This window comes from Eubalaena glacialis, chromosome 15, assembly GCF_028564815.1.
Source record: "Eubalaena glacialis isolate mEubGla1 chromosome 15, mEubGla1.1.hap2.+ XY, whole genome shotgun sequence".
Lineage (NCBI taxonomy): Eukaryota > Metazoa > Chordata > Mammalia > Artiodactyla > Balaenidae > Eubalaena > Eubalaena glacialis.
Genome location: NC_083730.1, coordinates 67,265,486 through 67,290,867, shown reverse-complemented (window position 1 = coordinate 67,290,867; position 25,382 = coordinate 67,265,486). Strand labels below are relative to the sequence as shown.

Genomic DNA, 25,382 nt, shown 5'->3' with positions numbered 1-25,382 from the left:
CTTATATTTAGAGCTTTTGTATGTTCTGGGCACAGTTACCGCTCCTCTGCTCTGAGCACTTTGGTTTTGTGCCGTCTCTGTGGTGGCATTGAAGTGTTTTTACCAGTGGTCCATGATGACTTTTGTATTTTTGTAGCTGACACCAACAAAGACTCTTAACACTTTTCTTGTTAGTCTTCTGCAAAATCCGAGCTCCTTTTGAAACCAAATGAACTGACTGTGAGCAGCTTCAAGGACAGACACTCACGAGACCACAACCAGATGTGCTGGTCAAGTGCTGGAATGCACCACCCTTTTAAATTCCTAAACAGTAAATATCACCCTGTGACTTTTATTTATTTAAGATATTTTTTCCCTTGCGAAGAGTGGGAGGTGATGCCAGGATTATAAATGCATTTAAGTTAAACTATGTAATGTCTTCTGCACAGTACATATATATATAGTATTTTTATACCTTAACGCTTATTCTTGATGGCATCTGTCAGATATTAGGAGGGATCAGAAATGGGAATTGTTTAAAAAGTCCTTTAATTTACCTGATAATCTCACCAGAGACTTAACAAAATCTGAATGTTTTTAATATCTAGAAAACTAAAATTTAAGCTCAAAACGACCTACAGAAATGTAAACCCTCATTTGTCAAAGGCTCTGGGCAGGCCTGTCCTCTGCTGTGGGTGGCGCCGCGGGGCTGCAGCCCAGGGTGGCCGGCCTTCCCTCAGGGTAGTTGGGCACAGCTGCCAGACAGACGGATGGACAGAAGCCCAGGCCAGCCCGAAGGTTTGCCCCTCAAGCAGGACTGCCAAGCTCACGTGCACAGGCTTCCTCTGGCCCCACGTCCGGCTCTCTGTCCTCTGTCTGTCTGTGAGGTTTAAAAATAAAGCTTCCAACATCCAATGTTTCCTAGTTAGCAGCATCACGGGTCTCGCGGCCTGACGGGGTAGCCAAGGAGCTGCTGAGGGCGGAGCCCCCAATCCGGGGGTCCAGGAGCCCTAGGCAAGCATCCCCGCGTGGCCCACAAGGGCACTTACGCTGGCCGTCACCAGGCCCGGCCACCTCCTCCCCGTGACCCCAGCTCCCGGAGACAGACAGCACGGGTGTGTAAGCCCCTCAATGGTGAGAGGGTTGGGAAGACGTGAGGGACAGCAGCCTGGCCCAAGGCATCGGGGGAGTGGGAAGGTCACCATAGAGTCCAGGTCCCAGCTGACGGTCATGGGCAGGGGCCTCGGAGGACGGGCTGCACGGCGGGTCCGTGTGCAGGGAAGGCGCCGCCATCCGTGGGGACCTGCACGTGAGGCTCGGAGGAGGCAGGTGAGACAGGCCCAGGGCTCAGAAGCAGAGACGCGGAAAGAGCCACAGTACCTTCTAGAAATAAGAGCTGTTGGCACTCACTGACGTGAGGTTTCGGGTGAGGCAGGAAAGGCGAGAAACGGACCAGAGCCCAAGGGGGTGGTGGCCGTGCTGACCCGAGGACACAGGTGCTGAGAGTAGGGGAGGGTAGCGATGACCCTGTTGGCCTCGCAGCGGGAGCAGACGGGTCCTGGGAGGAGGCAGCTCCTTCCTCCACGGGAGCTCCTGGAAGCCGAGGGAGCAGTGTCACAGTCAGGAGGACTGCAGGATGGAGGGCGCGGAAAGGGCAGGCTTTGAAGATCTTCAATAGAGACACCCCCGAGCAGGTCCCCAGGTCGTGTGAGCACAAGGCCAGGCCCTGAGGCTGGAGAGGAGTTGGCAGTGGGGGACACCAGCTCCCAGGGCCTCTGCTCGCCCTTTGCCAGGAACAGCGGGAGCCAGCTGGCTTCGCCCTCCTGACTGAGGCAGAGGGGCAGAGGGGCAGACGTGGAGACAGGGCCAGGCCATCCTACCCAGGGAGAGACGAGGTGGCCCGTGGACTCCCAAGGCCAGGAAAGAGGACCCAGGCCAATAAACCAGAGCTTTATTGAGTCGCAGCTCAAAGGGCAGACAACTCAGGGACACAGTCCAAGCCCCTACCAGAATCCAGAGCGGCCAGCCTGCTGCTACCACGAGCTGAAGTCCCCAAAACCTCGGCTGGGCTTTTTCTTGGCCACGGGGACAGCTGCACTGGTGGAGGGTTCTTCCTCTGCTACCCGTTTCCTGGGGAGAGAAGCAGCAGACGAGAGCTGCCATGTGGGTACCAGGCCCCGAGCTGGGAGCCCCGACCCCCCTCCTTCACCCTGCACCAAGGCACCCCCGGCAGCCAGCTCATGGCACAATCCCGTGCCCCCGGCTGCCCACCCCCCGGCGGTAAGTGCAGGGAGAGCACCGTGGAGACTCACGTGACCACCGGGCTGATGTACTTGCCCACCCCCTGGCGGTACGTCTGGGGGCCCTGGCTCCCCTGCTGGGGCTGGCTGGTCTTGGCTGTGCTCTCCAGGGCCGCTGCCTCCAGCCGCGTCTTCTTCCGCTCCTCAGCGATCTGTGGCAGGCAGGGGAGTGTCTGGCTTGGAGCCCTTGGGCCAGGTGGGGCTCCTGGGGACAGAACAGGCCCCGAGTGTCCCCCTCACCTTGGCATCGGCTTCCTCGTAGGGGTCCACAAACACTGTGGTGGAGTCCATGCGAATCTCCTCCTGGTGGGGGCGGGAGGGGGTGAGCAGAGCCGGCGCAGGCCCCCAGCCCGCCTAGGGCCCGCCCAGTGCCAAGCCTGAGGAGCAGCCCCCATGCTCCCAGGCACATACCTTAGGGCGGTCAGTTTTGGGGTCACTCTCCACATTCTCCATGGCCGTCAGTGTGTCAAAGCCTCCAACAACCCTGCAGCAGAGCGATGGGGCGCCTGAGAATGTGCCCAGGGCAGGGCACCCCCAAAGGCCATGTCCCTGCGCAGGCCAGGGGCACAGAGTGGCTCCAGAACAAGCCAGTAGGACCCAGAGATGAGGGGCGGGGTCCCCGGGCCCGGCTGGTGGCCAAGTCCAGCTGGCTGCCAGCTCTGTCAACAAAGATTGATCGGGACCCGTCCACGCTCATAATGTCTGTAGCTGATTTTGTGCTACGACCAGAGCGGGGGTGTGACAGAGACCATGAAGCCACAGAGCTGGAAATACCATCTGGGCTTTCACAGGATGGGTGCCAAGCCCCAGACAGGAGATGGGGAGAGAGACAGGATGTAGCCCAGCTTTGAGATTCGGGACCATTCAAGGGAGAGCCTGAGGGGGTCAGGCAGGGCGCTGGGTAGGCCACTGGGGCGGGTCTCAGGTCCAGAGGGCCAAACTCCCTGCCCACCCCCATCCCTCCCCAAGAGAAGCCCCAAGCCCCCACTTGTGCAGAGACACAGACGGGGCAAGTGGGAGCAGGCCCAGCCCAGGGGAAGGTAGACCTCACGTGCAGCTCCTTACCGCCCGAAGATGGTGTGCTTCTTGTCCAGGTAAGCGCAGGAGCGGAAGGTGATGAAGCTGGGGAAAGAGGGATAGTCAGGGAGAGCCTGCGCCCCCCCCCCACCCGCCTGCCTCGGCCCCCTACCAGGCCGCCCAGGAAGGGGCAGGGGCTCTGCCTCCAGGCCTGACCGCCGCCAACCTCCTCCTGGGCCGACGCTGTGCCCAGAGCCCGTCCCATCAAGAGACTGACTACAGGACCACAGACTGTAGCCCGGAAGAAAGGAGGCGACGAGCAGGAAGGGGTCCGGACACAGACACACGCGGGAAAGGGACACAAGGGCCGACCTCAAAAATCTTCATGTCTAATTTGGTATAAAAATGGGCAAATTAGGGGGCTTCCCTGGTGATGCAGTGGTTGAGAATCCATCTGCCAATGCAGGGGACACGGGTTCAAGCCCTGGTCCGGGAGGATCCCACATGCCACGGAGCAACTAAACCCATGCGCCACAACTACTGAGCCTGCGCTCTAGAGCCCAGAAGTCACAGCTACTGAAGCCCACGTGCCACAACTACTGAAGCCTGCACGCCTAGAGCCCGTGCTCCGCAACAAGAGAAGCCACCGCAATGAGAAGCCCGCGCACCGCAACAAAGAGTAGCCCCCGCTCGCCGCAACTAGAGAGAAAGCCCGCATGCAGCAACGAAGACCCAACACAGCCAAAAATAAATTAATTAATTAATTAATTTTCTTTAACAGTAAATTAAACTCCCCGAGGACACGGATGTGAGAGCCGGCGGGTTGACTGAGAGGGAGGGGGGGAAGGGCGCTAACCAGTATCTTCAGACATTAGACGGATGTACTTCGTGACGTGAGGCCACAAGGAAAACGTTTAAGTTCCAAACCAGGAGAGAGCGAAAAGAAGGAAACAAAAAGAAATAGAAGAAAAGGCTAAGTAGAAAACAAATTAAGATCACCAGAAGCAGCAAAGTGACTGGAAAGTTAAATACACACTTAGGACTGTCAGGCTGAATTAAAATAAACCAAGATCTAGGTGTGTGCTGTGTAAGATACTGCTTTAAGACTTCAAGAATCTACAAGGCTAAAAGCAGAAGGACGGAAGCAGACAGAAGGGATAGAGGCAGGAAGTGTGGCGATGGTCGCAACATGGAACAGTCCCCAGAGAAGTGCAGCGATGCCCCCACATCCCCACAGCCCGTGCGGGACCGAGCTCCATCAACACGCGTCAGCAGCCGCCCAGGGAGCGCATGCCTTCCAAGCCCATCGGACTGCCAAACGTCAAAAATCGCAGAATTGGGGCTTCCCTGGTGGCGCAGTGGTTGAGAATCTGCCTGCCAACGCAGGGGACACGGGTTCGAGCCCTGATCTGGGAAGATCCCACATGCCGCGGAGCAACTAGGCCCATGAGCCACGATTACTGAGCCTGCGCGTCTGGAGCCTGTGCTCCGCAACACGAGAGGCCGCGATAATGAGAGGCCCGCGCACCGCGATGAAGAGTGGCCCCCGCTTGCCGCAACTAGAGAAAGCCCTCGCACAGAAACGAAGACCCAACACAGCCATAAATAAATAAATAAACCCAAAGTTTAAAAAAAAAAATCGCAGAATTGTGCATCCCCAACCTCCGGCCGCCAGGCAGGTCTCCTATTCTCACTTCTAACAACAGTTAAACTCAAGAGAGAATGGAATAAACCTGAAGTAACAGGAGAAAAACAGAAAAACAACAAAAGGGAGACCAAAACATAACAGAAAGGAAATAAAGTCTAAAGTTAGCTCTTTGAAAAGACAAAACACCAATAATATTAGAAATAAAAAGAGAAAACCGCCACCAATCCAGCAGCAGTTTTACTGGCTATTTAAGCAGAGTCGGAAATAATAAAAAAAGGTGACACCACCAGCCCTGCCAACAGCACGCAGAGCACCCACCCAGCCCCGTGGGGCTAAGAAACGCCACATAGCCCTGCCAGGACAAGACAGACGGAACCACCAGCCACCAGCAAGCAGTGGGCGGGGGACGCACAGGCCGAGGCCTGCAGGGGGAGAGACACGAAAATAAGAAAGGAGAGAACAGAAACCAGGAAGAAGCAATTCGAGGTAGAAACTGAAAATAACTACAGAGAAAGTGAGAGCAGACAACCCTTGTAAGCCCTGAGGAAAAACGGACACAGATGTGGTCAGGGATGGGGACAGAGGGGCATGCATGGACACAGTGCTTGGCCGGAGCAGCAAAGCCCACCTAAGGGTCAGCAGGACGCTCTGCGGCCGTCCCTGCCCAGCGAGGTCACAACAGCTGCCTCGCCTCCAGAGCTGCTCAGCTGTCCCCCCAGAAGGCACCGGCCACCTCGCCCCGTGGGCAGCGCCCACGGTACTTGGACCCCATCAAACCAGTGCAGATGACCCAGGCCGGCCCCCATGTGGAGGGAGCAGCAGTCTACAATCTTGGCCAGGACAGACACACGGACACAGCAGCAAGGCTGGCCCACAGCCTCCGGGAGAAAAACAGCATACGCTACAGTGACAGACGCTACAGGAAAGCGTCTGCAAACTCAGCAACCTCGCCTGAAAAAGTAGGCCCAACAGCAAACCTGATCGGATGACACAACAGAGCCCATGTCCTCCCCCGCACAGCCCGACGATGAGGGGACCACGTCTGCACCAGGAAGGAGAGGACATCCCCTCAAGCTGATAACGTGAAATGTCTACGAAGCCTAAGACAGTTTCAGTAAACAACTACTGGAAATATAAGAGAATTTGATAAAGTGCCTAAATAATAGTTTTTCTCTACATGAACAATAACCACCAAGAATTAGGGAAAAAAAATTCTGTTTACAAAAATATCACAAACTACAAAATCCTTAAGAAATAGCTTTATCCAGGAAGGCAAAGGACCCAAGTGAAGAAACTGTAAAATCGCATTAGAAGATAGAAGACATCCACAGGAGAAGTCAAGGCACATCCTTAGATGGAAACTACCCCACGCACGTCCGTTGTTCTAAAGCACACGTCGGAAAAAAATTTTTTTAAATAAATAAATAAATAAATAAAACACACGTCATGTCGCTCCAATTAGAATAAAGTCCAGATTAGAGAATAAGCAATCAAAGCCAAAGCAACGTGCAAACAGACAGTGAGGGTGGACCTCCTTCTGGAACTCACTGCAGAGCCCAGTGCGGAGCTGGTGTGAGCAGGTTAAGTGTAACGTTGGCGGAAGGAACAACAAACAGAGCGAGAGCCAATTCCCACAGGAAGGTGCCGAGTGCCGGGGCACGAGGAGGACGACCCGAGGCCCTCATGGCTGGCGGGAAGTGCCTTCTCTGTGGGAAGCTCTCTCAGGGGCTCTGCTGGAGGATGAGCAGGGAAATCACTGGGAAGGAGTCACCTAAGACAGGGGACCACCCATCAGGTAGGAGGGCGTGTTCCGCCCTTCGGGGGCCCCTCCCTGCTCCACCGGTGCCCGCGATGGCCGGGGGGCCAACTAGCCACCTGACAGACTGTGACGGGCATCCTGACTGTTCAGTCGCAAGGCTGCCATCCACCTGGGGAGGGGACTGCTCTGAGTGACACCAGCACAACTGGGAGGAAACAAACGCTGTGCCCATGCCACACACAATCACCACGGACAAGCGAGATCTCAAAACCAAAGCCTTCCACAACTTCCCCGAGACACACGCACGATGGCACTGGGGACTCCTTAAGCACAAGTGGAAATGCCACAGGAGAGATGTAAAAACATGTGCCACCTTCCCACGAAATTTTTAAAGTCTGGGGAAAATATCTGGAACACAGGTAAAAAAATTAAGGATTTTTAAGAATCATAAATGAAGAAACGTAGATGAACTCATAAAGCTCCTAGAGAAGGCTGAGCGGGAGAGAAACACTCCACCTGGGGCCCCATTCCACCAAGCCAGGTGGCTCTGCAGGTGAAGCCAGCAAACGTGCATGCGAGCCGCCACCCAAACCGTCCTCGACGCGCCATCAGTGGCCATGTGGCCCAAACCAACCTCCGCAGGCAGCGTGCGGCTCCTGGGAAAACACTCTCCTCTGCGGCCCCGCAGCTCCCCTGCGCCGCCCCCCACCTTCCACTGCTCCCGGTGGCCCCCACGACACTTAGACACAGGCCGCCCAAGACTGTACGTCTAGCCTGTTTTCACCCTCTCAGCACCAAAACTTAGACCTACTAGGACCAAGGTGGGTGTCCTGGGCATCTAACGCCGCCGAAACACAGCAGAATTCCCGACCCCTCACTGGGTCTCCGCCCCCCGGCCGGGCATCCACATCCACACCCACATCTCATGCCGCCCTGGCCTGTTGCAGGCACCACCACGAGGCACGGGGTTGCCGGATGACTCGTTTTACGTGCAGGTGCACACGCCCAGCGCTCAGGCAGGTCTGCGCATGTCCCCACACTTTCTGGATTCGGTGGGGGGGGAGCACAACATGTAGGGCGAGGCTGACGGAGAATCTGCAGGAGCCACCCCCTCCCCGGGCCCCTCCCATGGCCGCACATTGACTCACAACTGAGACTTGTTGGTGTTGGGCCCCGAGTTGGCCATGCTGAGGACGCCGCGGCCCGTGTGCGAGAGGTTGGGCCGGAACTCGTCTCGGAAGGGCTTTCCCCAGTATGACTCCCCCCCTGGAGGAGGAGGGGGCATGTGGCAGCAAGAATGACCAGGTCCCAGCTGAGCGCAGCTCTTGGGACGTGGCCCAGCTCAAAAACCTGTGCGCAATCCCTGGGGTCCTCATCACCAACTCCCCGCAGGACATCCCTGCAGCCCCAGGGCCCTTAGAGCCCCTGGTTAGGGCTGGCCCGCAGAACAGGGAGTAAAGTGCCAAGGAGACGGGTGGTTCCTGCTCACACCACACAGGGTGAGGGATGAGCTGGCCCAGGCAGCTGGCAGGCTAAGGGGGGCTCTGCAGGGGCAGCGTCCAGGGTGGGGCCCAACCTCCGCCCACTGTGGGCCCCCTTGGTCTGTGGACAGAGGGGGTGGCCCTGGAGGCCCAGCGGGAGGTAACGTGCCCCCACCCTTCATCTGTGGCTGAGGCCTCACAACCACCTTGGAACGAGGAAACAGACAGCACGTGGGGCTAGCAGAGTCCCCACGCCCCTGCCCTCAGAGCCTGCTGTGCAGCCAGAGCTCCCAGGGGCCCAGCACGAGCACCTACCTGTGCCTGTGCCCGTGGGGTCACCCCCCTGTATCTGCAGGAAGAACCAGCCAGTGAGGAGCCGCACCCATGAGCCTCAGCCCCCCTGCCCCCCCTCCCCCAGCTGCTCCTGGTGAGAATGGGGCCCTCCCGGTTCACCCCCGAGAGGCCTGGTGTGGCCAGCTGGCCCCCGGGTACACATGGGTCACTGCAGGACTCCGCACGTGGGCACTGGGGGGCCAGTGCACGGCACTCACCACGAAGTTGCGGATGGACCTGTGGAAGAGGGTGCCATCGTAGTACTGCTTCTTGCAAAGCTTGATGAAGTTCTCACAGGTTTTTGGCGTCTACAAAAAAGGCAAAGTGCTCCCCTGAGGCATGTGGCGGCCAGGGAAGGGTCCCGAGGACCCCCAGGGCCCTTGGGCAGTGGAAGGCGGCCCTGACAGTGAGGAAGGACTTGCAAGGCCCAGCAACCAGGCACTCGCAGGCGGCCACCTCACCCACCAGGTCGCAGTGCAGCTCCAGGTTGAGGTCGCCCAAGTTGGTGTGCAGCCGCACGTAGCCCTTCTTCTTCACGAACTGGTAGCGCAGCACGTCCTCGTCAATGGCGGCTGCAAGCAAAGGCCTGAGCTGCCTGCCTGCCCGCGGCCCGGAGCCCCCAGGGGCATCGGGGAGGGCGGAGCAGCGGGGCCTGACGGCTCCTCAATGTGGGGAGGGGAGGGCTGGGGGGAGGGGGAGGGGGAGGGGGCCCGACCAGCCAAGAACAGGAGAGGAAGGGGGCTTGGGGGCAACACCAAGGTGGGACTTGGGCTGGAGCCTGAGGTGGGGTGGCCCCAGCATGGGGAGGGCCTCCCACCACCAGGGAGTCCCCTGGACAGCCGCCCCTATCCCAAGCACAAGCCCACCTTCAAAAGGGGCCGTGCCTGGCCACTCCTGAGTTGCCCGTGAGCCCACAAAGCCCAGGCGCGACAGAGCAGCAGAGCAGAGCAACGGACGAGGGCGCCCCACCCTTGGCCGCTGTTAACGCTGGCGGTGGAGACAAAGGCCACTACCTGCTTCATGCGTGGTCTCGGGAACCATGGCAGTGGAGGTGAAGGAGGCGCTGACCTTCCCGGTGGAATAGTGGGCCTGCCGAGAAACCACGGTGGCTCCTCAGCCCCGGGAGGCCACCCTGCTGCTCAGGCCCTGCTCGGTGCCTCTCCTCCAGGAAGGTGTCCCTGACCACCACCCACAGGCGCCCGCAGGGGCCTACCAAGGCGGACAGGACAGCCCAGCCTGCACTGGCCTCTCCCCAAGGGCCCAGGGAGCGGGAGCACAGTGAGCCAGCAGCCCACGGGCCTCAACTGGGCTGAAGGCCTGGCTGCCAAAGCTCTCACATTAAGTGAAACCCAGAAAAACACACCAGGCAGAGCCTGGGCATCTCTGGGGTTCAGAGCACCAAGAACTTGAGCTTCTTTTTAAATGTGTCAAGTCCCTACAGGAAAAAATAAGCCTCAATAAACGGTTTTTTCCTTCTAAACAGTAGGACAGAAAAGTTTCTTCCCATGAGAAAGGAATACACCAAAATGCTAAGAACCATCGTCTTAGAGGTGGGATTAAATTATAAACAACAAACTTTCTTCTTTTAGCATGCTTAGTTTTCTGGACAGTTCTTTAGGGGGGCACCTCAGAGTTCCCCCCCCCCAGGGTCCCCCAGCCCCAGCTCATCAGGTCCTGCCTGAATAGGGGAGGGGCAGCTTTGGGGCTTGACAAGCCAGGGTGCAAATCCTGGTGCCCTCACTGCCGACTGGGGGTCCCAGGACCAACCATGGGCTGTGTGGGACGAGAAGGTGAGGGCGGGTGCCAGGTACCCCCAGTACCACTGGCTCCCTCCCCCCAGCAGCTTGGCACCCCTGAGGTTGCTCTGGGCACCGAGTAACCAGCTTCGCAGGGCAGTGACTCTGCCCATACCCCAGGCAGCTGTGGGGCGAGGAACCACTGAAGCTACCGGGCAGCTGTCCACCCAGCACATGTGCTCCGGGCCGGCCACACCTGTCCGTGGCCCCAGCCTTGCTGGGCCAGCCTCAGTGTAGCCCCATCCCCAGAAGCGCCCCGAGTGGCAGAGAGGGCAGCGGCGAGGCCCGCTGCCTACTCACAGCGTTCAGCCTGTCCACCTTTGTCTTCTCGGGGACCTTCATGGTGGCCGCCAGCATCTCGTCCCCTTTGAACTCCTTGTAGAGCTCCTGCAGCGTCTCTCGGGTCTCCGTGTTCGTGTTTTTCAAATAATAAGATGGGTCCTGCTTGGCCTTTTCTTCATCTACAAAACAGCACAGTCACCCTGAGCAGCCGAGACCCAGCAGCATCCCCAGATGTTGTGACGGGGACAGGAGGCCAGAGCCGCTGAGAGCCCCAGCCGGGACACGAGTCTGAAGTGACCAGAGCCTCTGTCACCGTCACAGCCTCCTGGTCACAACCACCCAGGGAGGAGCCAGTGGGGGAAGAAAGAGCGAGGCCACTGCCCTGTCCCCAGACTGGCCCCAGCCCCAGGGGTCACAGCCTCGCATCACAGGACCAAGTGGCCACGAGCACTCACCACCCTTCATGGGACCTCCATACCCACCCAGCGGCCGGCACGAATGGGCCATCCCTGTGGTGGGACACAGAGAATCTCTGAGGAGAAGGCCCACCCAGGCCCCCGAGCACGTGGGAGAGGAAGCAGCTCTGAGAGACCTAGAGCCAAGTCCAGACGGGGCGGAGGTGGCGGGGAGATGGCCAGGCTGGGCACCATGGTGATGGTCCGGCTGGCACCGACATGTCTGGCCCCCGATGGCAGGCATGGGCCAGGGTGGTCTGCCAACCCCAGCACAGAACAATGGAGCATAGGCTCAGGAAATGCAAGACCTGTGAAAACCTGGGTGAGACTCCCAGATGCTCAAGCCCCAGGGAGGTGGGGGGTTTCGCCCAGGCTCTTCTACCCAAGTCCCTGGCACCTGGGCCAGCCTTGGCCATACATACCTGGGTCTATTATTTTCATGTTATTCTTAACATGAAAGAAGTTGGAGACATTGAATTTGTCCAAACTGGTGGGGTCCTATGGCAAAAAGAACACATGTGGTAGTGAGCCTGGCACCACAGCCAGACCCGTCCTGGGCCGTGCGGCTGCTGGGCAGCAAAGGACGGGTGGACCAGCAGAGGGACCAGGCTGGAGGGGAGAGGCTGGGGGCTGCAGGGGCACCGCAGGTCAACAGGGACTCTGCCCTGCGCAGGGTGACGAGCAGGGGTGGGGCGGGGACAGTGGCACAGATGGCTGCTCAGCCAGCTGCGTCCCCGTCTCCCCACACACAGCTGAGCACCCTTAGCTGTTGGCACGGGACGTGGGGTGCCCACCTCCAGGCCTCCTGCAGGCCGCCCCCCTTCAGCCCGGCTGCCAGACTGACCCCACGGTCTGCCCTGGGGACAGCGAGCCCACCACTGGGGAGAGCCATGCACTGGCCTCTGATTAGAACGGGATGAGCCACGGGACGATCTAGACACACTGATTTTCTAGGGCCGGGTTCTCATGAACTCACTCGGGGCTCTGACACCTACAGGCACACCCTACACTCGCCCCTGGGTCCCGAGCACACCAGCCCCAGCCCTCAGGTCTGCAACGGGGCTGCCTGGACGTGGAGGTGGCTCTGGGGGCAGAGACGAGGGCCCTGACACGGCAGGGGCGGCCTCGGAGGGGAGCGGTGAGCCCCGGACTGAGGAGACTGCCTGTGTGGAGGCACAGGGTGACTGAGGGCAGGGAGGACGGGAGGGGCTCTGCCAACAGCCGGGACAGCTGGGAGCTACGCAGGCAGGGGGCCGCGAGACCACTGAGGCAGGAGGAGCCAAGGTCCTGGGCGGGTGGTCCCCGGGCAGGCAGGGAAGGGGACACCCACCTGCAGGGTGATGATGTCCTGCCGGGAGAAGGGCTCGTCGGTCAGCAGGTCTCGGAAGTTCTTGGCCTTGATGTTTAGCTGCTCCACCGCCTAAAGCCAGGAGAAAGTCCGCTGTCACGTTGCCTGCCCCCCGACCTGGCAGCCCAGAGCCCACCCAGAGGTAGGGAAAGGACCAAGGTGGGGGGACAGGTGTGTGCCACCAAGGGGCGGGGCTTCCTGCGCCCCAGACAGGTTGCTGTTGTCACACATCTGTCTCCCAATGAGCCACCCAAATCCGTGACCCCAGAGCCCTGCGAGGCCAACCTCCAGGGATGGGCGTGAAAAAGGCTTAGGGAGGGTTTCCCGCATCGCGGGGCCACAGCCCTGCCATCTGCACCCAGCCCAAAGCAGGCCCAGAGCAGTACAGGTGTGGAAATCGGGACCCCCCCCCCCAACATGTGCTCCCCTGGGGCGGCACTAGGAGCTGAGGTCCCTCCAGGGTCTTTGCCGATGCCTGTGGGGGGCACCAGGGAACAAGGACCTGCTCAGTGGGAAGAACTGCCCCGGTCCAGTCTGGAGGGCACGAGCAGGCCCCGCCATCTCCTGGCTGCGCCAGTGGCTCTCAGCCCATGAGCCGGCCTAGGGCTCCCCAAGGACCCACCTCGTGGGCGTAGACATTGCCGGTGGTCCTGATGGCCACGATGTGGCTGTTGTTGGTGAACACGGTGAACAGCACAGGGCAGTGGTACTTCCCTGGAGAGGAGGCACACACCCAAGGTCAGAGAGCGGGAGAGGCGGAACCCTGCGTCAGCACGCCCAGGGCGGACCCGAGGGACAGCCCATAGCTCAAGCTCCTCCTCCAAGAGCATGAATTCCCATTCATCCTGCAAGACCCAACCCCTGCAGGGCTTTCCTCAGCAAAGTCGGCCTTGTCAGCCCCCAGCCCACCTGGCCTCCCTCTCCACCTGGGGCGTCCGTCACCCCTGCCCACCCACCAGTAGCCCGTCCTTCAGACCCTGCCCCATCCCCGTACATCCTGCGTCCCTCCCCTGGGTTACTGCAACCAGCCCCGGCTGCCCTCCGTGCCCTGCCCCACCAACACCCGCCCGCAGCCAGGGAGCCTGTTCAAGTCCCAGCAAGAACACTGCAGAAAGGGGAACACTTAGAGATGAGAGACCTTGAGTTGTATGGACTCTAAAAATCCCTAATTTCAAAACTACAAAAAATAATTATGAGAGCATTCTGGAAACTTGACCAATAGCTGGATGGTCAATGATACTACGGCATTCCTACTAACTTTTTAGATGTGACAATGGTATTGTGGTTATTATTTCTTAAATCTTTAGCTTTTAGAGATGCACACTGAAGTACTTAAGCAGGAGATAGTATGATGTCAGGGATCTGCTTAAAATCACCTGAGTAGGTGCAGAATGCAAGCACAGGTAAAATCAGACACGTTGACAATGGATGGGAGCTGAAGCTGGGGATGGATACGGGGCAGGGAGTCACACACTAATTCTACTTTCTTTCTTTCTTTTTTTTTTTGGCTGCACCACGGGATCCTAGTTCCCAGACCACAGATCAAACCCGGGCCCCCCCCACAGTGGAAGCGCAGAGTCCCAACCATGGACTGCCAGGGAAGTCCCTAATTCTCTCTACTTTCACATCCCTGAAAATTTCAACTAGGGACTTCCCTGGTGGAGCAGTGGTTAAGAATCCACCTGCCAATGCAGGGGACACGGGTTCGAGCTCTGGTCCAGGAAGATCCCACACGCCACGGAGCAACTAAGCCCGTGTGCCACAACTAGTGAGCCTGTGCTCTAGAGCCCGTGAGCCACAACTACTGAGCCCATGTGCCACTACTACTGAAGCCTGCACACCTAGAGCCCATGCTCCGCAACGAGAAGCCACAGCAGTGAGAAGCACACCCACCGCAATGAAGAGTAGCCCCTGCTTGCTGCAACTAGAGAAAGCCCACGTGTGGCAATGAAGACCCAATGCAGCCAAAAATAAATTAATTAGCAAAAAAAATAGAAAGAAAATAAATAATGCTTTCTTTTTAAAAAAAAAAAAAAAAAAAAAAAAAAAGAAGGACTTCCCTGGTGGCGCAGTGGTTAACAATCTGCCTGCCAATGCAGGGGACACAGGTTCGATCCCTGGTCCAGGAAGATCCCACGTGCCGCGGAGCAACTAAGCCGGTGTGCCACAGCTGTTGAGCCTGCGCTCTAGAGCCCGCGAGCCACAACTACTAAGCCCGCATGCCACAACTACAGAAGCCCGTGCACCTAGAGCCCGTGCTCTGCAAGGAGAAGCCCGAACATTGCAACGAAGAGCAGCCCCTGCTCGCCGCAACTAGAGAAAGCCCACGCGCAGCAACGAAGACCCAACGCAGCCAAAAATAAATTAATTTAAAAAAAAATTTTCGGGCTTCCCTGGTGCCGCAGTGGTTGAGAATCTGCCTGCCAATGCAGGGGACACGGGTTCGAGCCCTGGTCTGGGAAGATCCCACATGCCACGGAGCAACTAGACCCATGAGCCACAACTACTGAGCCTGCGCGTCTGGAGCTTGTGCTCCGCAACAGTAGAGGCCGCGATAGTGAGAGGCCCGCGCAACGCGATGAAGAGTGGCCCCCGCTCGCTGCAACTAGAGAAAGCCCTCGCACAGAAACGAAGACCCAACACAGCCAAAAATAAATGAACAAAAATAAATAAATAATTAAAAAAAAATTTTTCAACTAAAAGACAAAACAAAGCCAAAAAAAGGCAATCTCTAGATCAAAGTTAGTAAAAACTTTAAAAAAGGCAAAGTTAGGTCAGATCTTTCTTGCTGGAATCTCTGAGTTCTCCCATGGCCACCCCGGCCCCACATGACTGCTCTGCACCCCATCCCACCTGACTCTAGACCACAGACCCTGCTTCCCGCTCCACTCACCCTGATGCAGCAACACTGGACTCCTGGCTGTGCCTCGGGGCCTTTGCACAGGCTGAGCCCGCTGCCCGGAATGCTCTCTCCACATCCCCACAGGGCTCCCCTCCCCTGCCCTTCCTCCCCCTCCCCCCAGATTTACACGCAAACCCTGTCAGCGAGTCGTCCTGTGACCCTCTCTCACCCTGCTTTACCTCTGACCTGGTACACACAGCACCTGACGCACTACAGTGATCTCATTTCCAATTTCCTCCCTCCCTTTTGTTCCGGGAGACACCTGGCCTGTCTTGCTCTCTGCACACAGCAGGCGCTCAGTAAACACTTGTGAAGGAGACACACCGAGGGCCTCCCCGAATCACCCGCTCTCAGAGCACGGAGCCACACGGCACCCAGGGACCATCCATGGGGCGCTGTGCTCCTGGCCACCAAGGCCTGCTTGCTCGTTCACTGCCATCTGGCACCTGCTGGGAGCCAGGCCAGCCTCAGCTGCTCCAGCATCTCCCGGAACACACCCGCCCAGCGAGCCCCGACACCGACCTCAACCACGGCACCCGCACGCGCCCAGGGCACGGCGCCAGGCCCACAGAGAACCGAGGACAAGGTCGGTGTCCACGGAGGTTGCCTCGGCGCAGGCGTCTGGCCAGCGAGAACAGTGGAGGGTGTGGAGGGGTGCAGAGCAGGACCCCAGGACTGGACTGGAGCTTTATGACCAGTGCCGAGCGGAAACCAGCCCAAGAGCCATCTGGCAAATCCGTCAGACCCCCCACACCCACTGCCCGGCCGCCCGCCCTGGGCCGCAGCCTGAGCAGCTTGTCTCCAACGATGACTGGACCAGAGCCACGGCCAGGTAGGGCCTGTCTCCCGTGGGGCCCAGCTGGACCCACAAAGGCCACCGGCGGCCCACATGGCCCAAGTGCCCTTGCGGGAAGAAGTGCCCCAAGCCTGAGGTTTCACCTCCACCCCAGCTTTAAACTATCTGGACCTTTAAGAAAAAATTATTAACCTTTGAGAAGTCAAAAGCAAGCCTCCAGCCTAATCAGAAAGGAACAAAAACTTGGTGAGGGGGGGGGCCTCGGGTCCTGCGGGCCAATCCTAGAACTGGCTGTAAAGGATTACTCACCTTCACTGTTCTTTGCAAAGTTCAGCTTGATCAGACACCTCCCGTCCAGTTTCTGAAAGAAGGGTAATTAATAATAACAAGTAACTCACATGAAGAAGGGCAGAGGCACCCGAACAAACTTTTTGGCCAAATCAATATCTCCTCAGCTGGGCAGTGGGGACCCAGGCGTTTGCCCTGCTGTTCTGCTGTGTGACGACCCAAGAAACACCAGGCACTACAACGTGGGGGAAGAGGAGTCAATACACGCAAATGCCAAGAGGGGATGGGATGGGATCCTTTCTCAAAACTTCTGGACTTCGTCTGCGGCTCACCTCTCCTCCAGGAACCTGGACAATAAAGCAAAGTCCAGCAGCCGGAGGAAAGCCGCCCAGTGGGGAGGCCTCCGTCAGAGGAAGCGAGGGGGCAGCGGAGACCCTGGATGGGGAGGCACAGGCCCTGCAGCGCCGGCCAGCTCCAAGGGCCACCCGGAGGAGATGCCAGGCATCCTTCCGCCAGGGCCGAACCCGGTTCTGCCCCACGTCCTCCCTCCCCTGGCACAGTCCCCGCGCCCTGCCCCGTGCCCGCTCCCCGACAGCCACCTCGGCCCTGCCTTCGTTAGCCAACCACCCCCCCACACACACCTGTGGACAGATGGTGGGTGCCCGCCCCAGGCACAGCCAGCCCAGGGAGACCCACATGCAGCACCCTCCTCCTGGGGCCCTGGGAGGTGACAGGAGCTCACGGCAGCTGACACCACAGGGACGGTCCTCAGGGCCATGGCCGCGGGGACTCTGGGCACAGGCCGGGAGGGGCACGGGGCACGGGCCCCGCTTGAGGATGCACCACAGACTCCCTGACAGGACACCCGCAGCAGAGGCGATGGCTGGGGGCAGGCGATTGGCGTGCTGTGGGGCTGGGGAGCACCCGGGGAGCGGCTGTCCACAGTAACCGAGGAGACCGAAGACAGGGGGCCAGACGTGGACCAGGAAACACGGGGGGCTGGGGGGCGACGGCAAAGCGCAGCCCCCACCCACAGAGGAGCGAGCTCCAGCCTCGACACAGCTGCAGCCTGATCCCAGGGGAGGCAGTGCATCCCGAAAACAAGGCCACCGCCCAGGGCCCCGGAGTACACATCCGCCTCCAGAACACAGGTAACAAGTGCACAGCTGAGCAAAGACTGAACCCACGACTCTTCACACGTCCGAGGCTGGTGGCCAGGACCCTGCTCACACCCCTCGTCTGCCTCCCTCCCTCCCCCTAGCCTCAGCGCACCCGGGTCCTCTTGGGCCTCCCCAAAGACGATGACAATGACAGCCTCCACTCTCCACAGGGCCCCCAGGGTCTGTCACAGAGCTGACCAGGCCTCATCCCGGCAGACAGGGCTCTGACCACCACCCAGCCCAGCTCCCAGCTCTGCAGTGCCAGTCACCACACTGCCCGCCACTCCCCCAACGCAGGCCGGACTTCCATCAGGCTGACACCCTGGGGGAGCCAACCTGGCTCCCAGGGTCTGCAGAAGGCCCCGCCCTCCCTGCTTGCCCACCTCTAGCCCCTGCAGTGCACCTCCTCAGCCTGCACCCTAGCCCAGGCTCACCCAGCACCTCTTGCCCAGAAAGTACACGGCCCCTGCTGCCTCCCTGCTTCCACCCTCACCTCCCTGAGGTCTGGTCCCGACACAGCAGCCAGAGCCAGGCTTCCAAACAGGCCAGATCACAGCTCGCTACGGCTTAACCCATCTGGCCTCCAGCCCGTCCAGAACGAAGCCAGGCTCCCTCCAGGGCTGGCAAGACCGCCCTGATGTAACTCAGACTACCTGCCACCATCTCCCCTCGTCCCCAGGTCACAGCTTCCATGGCACTGCTCCACAGACGTCCCCAGGTCCCCCATCCTCCTCTGGTCAGCATCCCGTCCCACTCTGCTCACAGCGCCAGGCCCCGTGCTGCACGGCTAACCCCTTTCTGTGAGTGAATGGGTGCAACCGAATAAATGTGGCAGAGGGAAGGCGAGCTGAGAAGTGAACAGAGAGCAGCGGGAGGAGCAGAACGTGGGCGCCCCGGGGCTTTACAACAAGGCATGCGGAGGGGCGGGGGGTGTCCAGCAGGGAAGTATGCTGGAACTCGACTCCAGATTCTCTCCTGCACCTGTACATGTGACACATCAACAGCTGCTTAACCTAACTCTCCACAGAGTGCACGTCACAGAACGCTGGTGCCCACAAGCTACATCACCCAAAGAGACAGGTGACTCTTAGAGCTGCCGAGGGTCTGGGACACGCATCTCCCCTGACACGCCGCTGTTGGGAGTCTGGAACAGTGCGACTCCTCCAGGGGGCAACTTGCCAGGAGCTACCAAGCCTAAAACGCAGCCCCCAGCGTCCAGCAGTCCCAGGGGTACACCGCATGTGTGACCACCATCTGCAACAGCAGAACTCCAAATGCCCCCCAGAACTGTGCCACCACAGGAGGGCACACGCAGCCATCACGGACGCAGGCAGGGCCGGACGCACCGACACCTCGGGGGTGGAAGCAAGGGGCAGTGGGATCACCGAGCGACTGCGTCCACGACCGAGGTAAGACAGATGCCTGCTCACGTGCACACAAGTGGGGAACACTCCAGAAAGGACCGGTGTGGGTCCTCCACCACATTCCTGTACCTGACACCTGGTGTTCACCGGCATCACCAAAGCTCCTGCACAGCCACCTACCTCTCCGTTGCTGGGGTTGGTCCCATACTTCTTAAGCCAAGGGACAATGTTCCTGAAGGGAAGAGGACAGTGCGCGTCAGCGGGAGGGCGGGTGCAGCCTGGCAACAGGGCCACAGTGCAGGGGGCCTGCCTCCGGGGGGAGCTGGGAAGGGGCTATACTCCACTTCACTTTTTGCCTCATCAGAGGAAACGGGGGAATATTTCTGGCTACATGGGCTTCAAAGTACGTTCAGGGTTTTTACTCCAGTTACGCATAAACGTGGATAAATAACATTAACAGAAAAAGATGTACATACAATGAGATACTGGGCCAGCATCAAAAATCACACTTGCAGAGAATTCTGAATGACATAGGGGAAAAAAGCTCTCATCTGAGTGAAAAATGGATCCTGAACTATCTTCAACAGTATGATCTCAAACAGGTTACCACAAATACACTCCCAGAAAAAGAGCACTACAGATATTGACAGTGCTTTCCCTGGACAGTGCAATTATGACCAATTTTCCCTTTTCCTTTGAAGTATTTTCCAAATCTTCTAAAATGAGTCTGAACTATAAGACAATTACAGAAGCTGGCTTACGTTGGGACATAAAACAGCATAAAGCTTCAAAGGGAAGCACTAGAAAAGTATGCGCCTCAACTATGGCTCTGCCTTCATGAAGTGAAAGCTACTCAGCTCATTAACACTCTAACAGGTACGGGATGCAAATTAGAGCACTAGGGACCCCCACACGGGGGAGAGGCCAACGCCCCTCCAGGCAGAGGTCACAGCAGCACTGCCGCCTCGTGCCTGAGGCCCATCCAGGGCTCCCGAGGCTGCCAGGACCTCGGCGTGTCCAGGCTCAGCACTGCCTGGAGCCCAAACACTCCAGCTGGCCCCACAGCCCCTTCCTGGGTGGGTGCCAACAATCTCACCACATTTGTTAGTCAGAAGTCAAGGGAAAACTCACAGCAAGTCAAAGACGACGCCTTCGGGGGTGCAGACTGGGTAGACAAAGGGCTGTAGAGAGAGACTGAGAAAGGACAGGGTCACTGCTGAGCACTGCCCCCTCCCAGCCCAGGAGACTCTGGGGGGGTTACCATGGTCTGGAGGAGCCCTGCCTGCTCCTGGCTGCACAGCAGGCTCCGTTCCCGCCATGTTTCCAAGGAGTGGATAAGTGACTCAGACAAGACCTGACGCCCGGGAGCCCTGGGTAAGTTCCAATGCAGGGATATGGGTGTCGAAGGCCACTTCCTGCCTCGTAGAGGGTCCGTGTAGGAAAAGCAGAGCCCACAGGTGGAGGAGGATGGTATCCGGTGGACTTCCTTGAGCCAATAACCTTTTCTTCTGGCCTGGGGTCTCCATCACTAGTCATCAAGAGCCCTGGCTGACCTGGCTTGTTTGTACATCATTCACCTACGAGTTCGGTCAGCACAGGTCAGGCACCAGGACCTGGACAGCCTGGCAGCATTGGGGTCACCTCCCCGGATGCTGCCCCAGGGAGCCCTTGTGGGGAGACCGCACCACCGCCCCCTCTGGCCCAACCTTCTACTCTAACCCAGTAGTACTGCTGGGGACCGACCAGAGCAGGACCCAACAACAAGGCAAGCTCCAAACAGCAAGACAGTGAACATGCATCTTCTCCCAACAGGGCCTGAAGGGCACATTCTCAAAGCGCGTGTTACCCAGAACCCAAGGTAGTTACAAAACAGGCGAGACACAGAGCAGAGACCTCTTGGAAGAACTGGGAACCAAAGATTTCCATAGAACCAATTTACAAGACTACACTTCCAGGAGGCTGATGACAAAACTGGTGGCGGTGGTGAGAAATGCAGCTGATGATGTCTGGGCCTCACTTGTTCATACTTCCTGAGCAAGTGAAACAGGTGAAGCCCTCACTCACCACATGGGGAGCCTCCTGGGAGCCCTGGGCAGATTCAGCGGCTGTGCCCCCAGCCTCCCCTGCCCCCTCACTGCCCCGTGGTATCAGCTGACCTGCCTCACCACAGTGCTGGGATCACCAGGAGAGCTTGGTCAGCTCTCAAGGCTCTCCCTGACCTATGGAATCAGAACTTTGGTCGGAGCGAGAGGAGGGCAAGGTGGGGAGAATGCTGTGTAGACACGTGTGTCCAGGACAGAGCTGACCATGGCTCAAACTTGGGGAAACTCAGGCCCATGGGGACCACCAGACCTGCCCACTCCCCCAAGCCCCAACGTGTTGGGGTTCATTAGTCTAACGAGGGTGGGAAGAGACATCCAAGTGGCTGTGCAGCTGGGTCCCTCCCCGCCCCCACAGTGACCTGCATTCTCAGGGAAGGGGGAGGGGCCACAGTATCATGACTATCAGGGCTGCTGTTACTACTCAGACTCTGGACCAAAAGGAAAGCATGAAAGCCCTGGGCTCAGAGTCAGACCACTTCCTGGATGGGACACCTGGGAGAGGGAGCTCACTCTTCGAAGCACTGGTTCTCTCAACTGTAAGGCAGGCTTGATGACAGAGCCTACCTACCTCTGTAGGTAAGAACAAGGTTAAAAGACAATGCACATAAATGGAGACACAGAACAAGCAGAAAACCATCATCATTTCTTTCCATTGCTGGGTCCCTTCTTCCAGTCCACGGAAGATCTGGGTGGGAGAACGCAGACAGAAGCTACACCTGCATCTCCAGGGATCAGATTCACTGTCAAACAGTTGAGTACCCGAGAACAATCATGAGGGAAAGGTTAAACTCTCCAAACTCTTACCTGCAGTGGTCAAAAGGTAGACGACGAAAATCTGTTTGTGCGATATCTGTGCAAAATGAAAATAAAGGACAGAAAACTTACTCTGTACAAAATTTCACAAATGTGCTCTACCAACAAGTCAACTACGTTTTAAGAAAAAGTGCACGTAAGTCACGGGGATGAAACGCACAGCATGGGGACTGTAGTCAATGATATTTTAAAAATTGTGTGTGGGGCTTCCCTGGTGGCTCAGTGGTTAAGAATCCGCCTACCAATGCAGGGGACACAGGTTTGAGGCCTTGTCCAGGAAGATCCCACATGCCGCGGAGCAATGAAGCCCGTGCGTCACAACTACCGAGCCTGTGCTCTACAGCCCGCAAGCGACAACTACTGAGCCCGTGCGCCACTACTACTGAAGCCCGTGCTCCTCAACAAGAGAAGCCACTGCAATGAGAAGCCCACGCACTGCAACAAAGAATAGCCCCTGCTCGCCACAACTAGAAAAAGCCCACGTGCAGCAACGAAGACCCAACGCAATCAAAAATAAATAAATAAAATAAATTTTAATAAGTAAATAATAATAATAAATTGTGTGTGATGACATACAGTAACCAGACCTATTTTGGGTTTTGTTTTGCAACGTACAGAAATATCAGACCACTGCATTGTGCACCTGGAAGTCACTCAGTGTTATAGGTCAACGATACGTCGATAAAAATAATAAAGTAAAACCTGCAAAGATAAAAAAAAAAGAAAAAAGAAACAAAAGAAAACGCTGATGTAAATTACCCAGTGCAAAAATTGCTGTGTACTAAAACCTTTCTCTAGACAGAACCAAAACGTGGGGTACATCAAGAAAGAGCTTAGAGGAAAAAGTACATACCGCAGGTGGGTTTCTGCCACAACCCTAACTAACACCCCTGCTGTGGGTCTCCCTCTTAGCTTTGCTTTCCAAGAGGCTGGGCCAGTTTTGCTCCCACCAGTGACCGTGACAGTGCTCTTTTGACTGCAGCCTTGAGAGCTTTAGGTATTATTGTTTCTTGCATTCTTCTTCTTTTTTTTTTTTTTAATTTATGTATTTTTGGCTGCGTTGGGTCTTTGTTGCTGCACACGGGCTTTCTCTAGTTGCAGCGAGCAGGGGCTACTCTTCGATGCAGTGAGCGGGCTTCTCATAGTGGTGGCTTGTCTTTGTTGCGGAGCACAGGCTCTAGGCACGTGGGCTTCAACAGCTGTGACACGTGGGGTCTCAGCAGTTGTGGCTCCTGGGCTCTAGAGCGCAGGCTCAGTAGTTGTGGTGCACAGGCTTAGTTGCTCCACGGCATGTGGGATCTTCCCGGACCAGGGCTCGAACCCATGTCCTTTGCATTGGCAGGCAGATTCTCAACCACTGTGCCACCAAGGAAGTCCCCGTTCATTGTATTCTTTATTAACTTGACAGAGAAAATATTATTGTAACCTATGTTAAAAAAAATCACCACCAATATTAAACATTTTCTCTTATGTTTAGTGTATTTCCTCTTTTGTGAACTGTGTCCTCAGCCCATTTGTCTACTACAGTTTCCATGTTCTTATTAATTGTTCATTTTTACACTTACTGCATTGTGAAGACATCATTCCTTAATTATACCCACACACACACCAAAAGGAACAGAAGGATTTCACGCCTTACCTGGTTTCTTGCCACCATAGAAGTGAGTGTATTCAGCACAGGTAATGTACCTGGAGAGAGAGATAATCTTACTACCACCCCTTTATAAAAAGAATAGTCTCTGGAAGTAAGAAGTTGATGACCGAAATCATTTCACTCATTCGGAAAATGCTTATTTAACACGTACTATGTGTCAGGCACATAGTGAAAAACACAACAGGACACGGGGATACGCAAACTCGTAAGCAAACCCAAACGGTCCTGCTCCAAATAGCAGGGTTAACAATGAGAAGCAGCTGGCCACATGAAGACCTGGGGAGAGAGCTTTCCTGGCAGAGGGACCAAGCCGACTAATCACGTATAAAAGCCCTGAGGCAAGAAAAGCTAGTGTGTTCCCAAAGAAGGGCAAAGCCACTGAAAAAGAGTGCACATGGGGGCACGGGGCCACTGATGATGGAGACGCGGGCGGCGGTCGTATCACAAGGGGCCTCGCGAGCCGTGGGAGGACTCTGGATTTGCTTCAGGCGGGATGGAAGGACCCTGATCCAGCATAAGTCCTCAAAGCATCACTCTGGCTGCTGTGTGCAGAGGGTCAAGCAATAGGCAGCAGAAAACCAATCTGAGGGCGACTACAAAGGTCCAAGAAGGAGCTGGCATCAACTCCACCTGTGGGAGAACTGGTGGACGAGTGAGAAGCGGTCAATTCCTGGAAGAGCCAGCAGGACGTACTGATGGACAGGAGGCAGAGGGAGCTGAGGGAAACTCCCGGGCTTCTGACCCCAGCGAGCGGAGAGCGCTGTGACCACTGAGATGGGAAAATGGGGGAGGAACAGGCTTAGGTGCTGAAAATCAAGAGTTGCTTCCCCGTGGGGCACACTGAATTCGAGAAGCCCATCGGATCTCCAAGTGGAGGTGTCCTAAGCAAGACTGGAGAGATCCCCCGGGGCAGGATGTAAATGGAGAGGAAACCTGGGGGAGGAGACGTAGGAGGTCCGGAACGGGGGGAGGAGGATCCAGCAGAGGAGACCAACAAAGAAAGACCCCTGAGGTAGCCTGAAAACAAAGAGTGTGGTGTCCCAGGCACCGTACAAGGGCTTCAGAGGGAGAGAGGCGGTCAGCCGCGTCCTACGCTGCTGAGAAGCCCAACAAAACGAGGACTGAGAACTGACTGACCCCCGGATGGAGACGCACGGAAGTTACAGGATCACGACAAGAGCAGTGCAGCGGGCAGAGCTCGACTGGAGTGGTTTCAAAGGGAAAGCAGAAAACAGCCGGTCGACACAGATCTTCCTCTTCTTGTCATAAAAAAAAATCAAAGAAACTCGGTGGCAGCTGGTGGTGCCAGGTGGGTTTGTTTTAATTGGAAGGTGCTGTAGCCCGTGAGCAGGCTGGGGAGCGAGAACCGCACCCGGGGAAAGCCGGCGGGGTCAGAGCTGGCAAGCGGAGGGGCCGAGGGGACGGGACCCCGGGAAACCCGCGCCTGGGGGAACCGCCCCGCCGGGGGACGGCGGAAGCTTCCGGGGAAGCGACGTCGAGAGGGACTCGGCGCGGCGCAGAGTGCGGACAGGCCCGCTCCCGGCGGCGGCTCAACTTACATCTTGTCCTTCTGGTGCTGTCGCTTCCCCATGGCGGCGGCGGCAGGAGCAGCGAGCGAGGAAAAACAACGGCACACTACTCACACCGCGCCCTCTCGGCCGAGCTCCGTAACTACTTCCGGGTCTCTCGGACCCGCCCCGGAAGCGGGCGCTGGGCACGCCGGGAACTGTGGTCCCTGGCGCTCAAGCGCATGCCCGGCCGGCGCAGGCGGCTCCCTGGGTCCCTGGGCTCAGCTCGCGGTTGGCTCGGCCACGTGGGGGCTGAGCTGCCTCCGCCTCGAAACCCCGTCTTCCCGGGGGCCCCTAGCTGGACCGCCTCGCCCGGCCGGCCCCGGCTCAACGCCAT

The 25,382-nt window shown here is 57.6% G+C and overlaps 1 protein-coding gene across 2 annotated transcripts; it reads right to left on the bottom strand.

Annotated features, from left to right (window-relative positions):
• Window positions 1-511: 511 nt before the first annotated feature.
• On the bottom strand, window positions 512-25,165 carry PPIL2 (peptidylprolyl isomerase like 2). Of its 2 annotated transcripts, XM_061170379.1 has the most exons (21): window positions 25,037-25,165; window positions 23,463-23,512; window positions 21,815-21,860; window positions 20,040-20,102; window positions 19,089-19,140; window positions 16,406-16,457; window positions 13,021-13,112; window positions 12,381-12,470; window positions 11,473-11,548; window positions 10,614-10,774; window positions 9,531-9,606; window positions 8,983-9,089; window positions 8,736-8,825; window positions 8,500-8,533; window positions 7,852-7,969; window positions 3,345-3,401; window positions 2,691-2,763; window positions 2,520-2,582; window positions 2,292-2,431; window positions 1,987-2,109; window positions 512-1,572 (listed from the first exon to the last, which is right to left on the bottom strand). In XM_061170379.1, the coding sequence occupies exons 1-20, from the start codon at window positions 25,066-25,068 to the stop codon at window positions 2,013-2,015; spliced, it is 1,569 nt and encodes a 522-aa protein (XP_061026362.1). In that variant the 5' UTR covers window positions 25,069-25,165; the 3' UTR covers window positions 512-1,572; window positions 1,987-2,012. The 2 variants fall into 2 exon arrangements, with proteins under 2 accessions (XP_061026362.1, XP_061026363.1); XM_061170380.1 differs by lacking the exon at window positions 512-1,572 and having other exon boundaries at window positions 1,914-2,109.
• Window positions 25,166-25,382: the final 217 nt, after the last annotated feature.

Excerpts from the sequence above, each read along its gene's own strand:
- PPIL2 (XM_061170379.1), bottom strand. The coding sequence starts at position 25,068 with ATGGGGAAGCGACAGCACCAGAAGGACAAGAT. Across the intron at positions 21,861-23,462 it reads CTATGGTGGCAAGAAACCAG|ATATCGCACAAACAGATTTT; the intron begins GTAAGGCGTGAA and ends CATTTTGCACAG. Across the intron at positions 2,583-2,690 it reads CCAAAACTGACCGCCCTAAG|GAGGAGATTCGCATGGACTC; the intron begins GTATGTGCCTGG and ends CGCCCCCACCAG.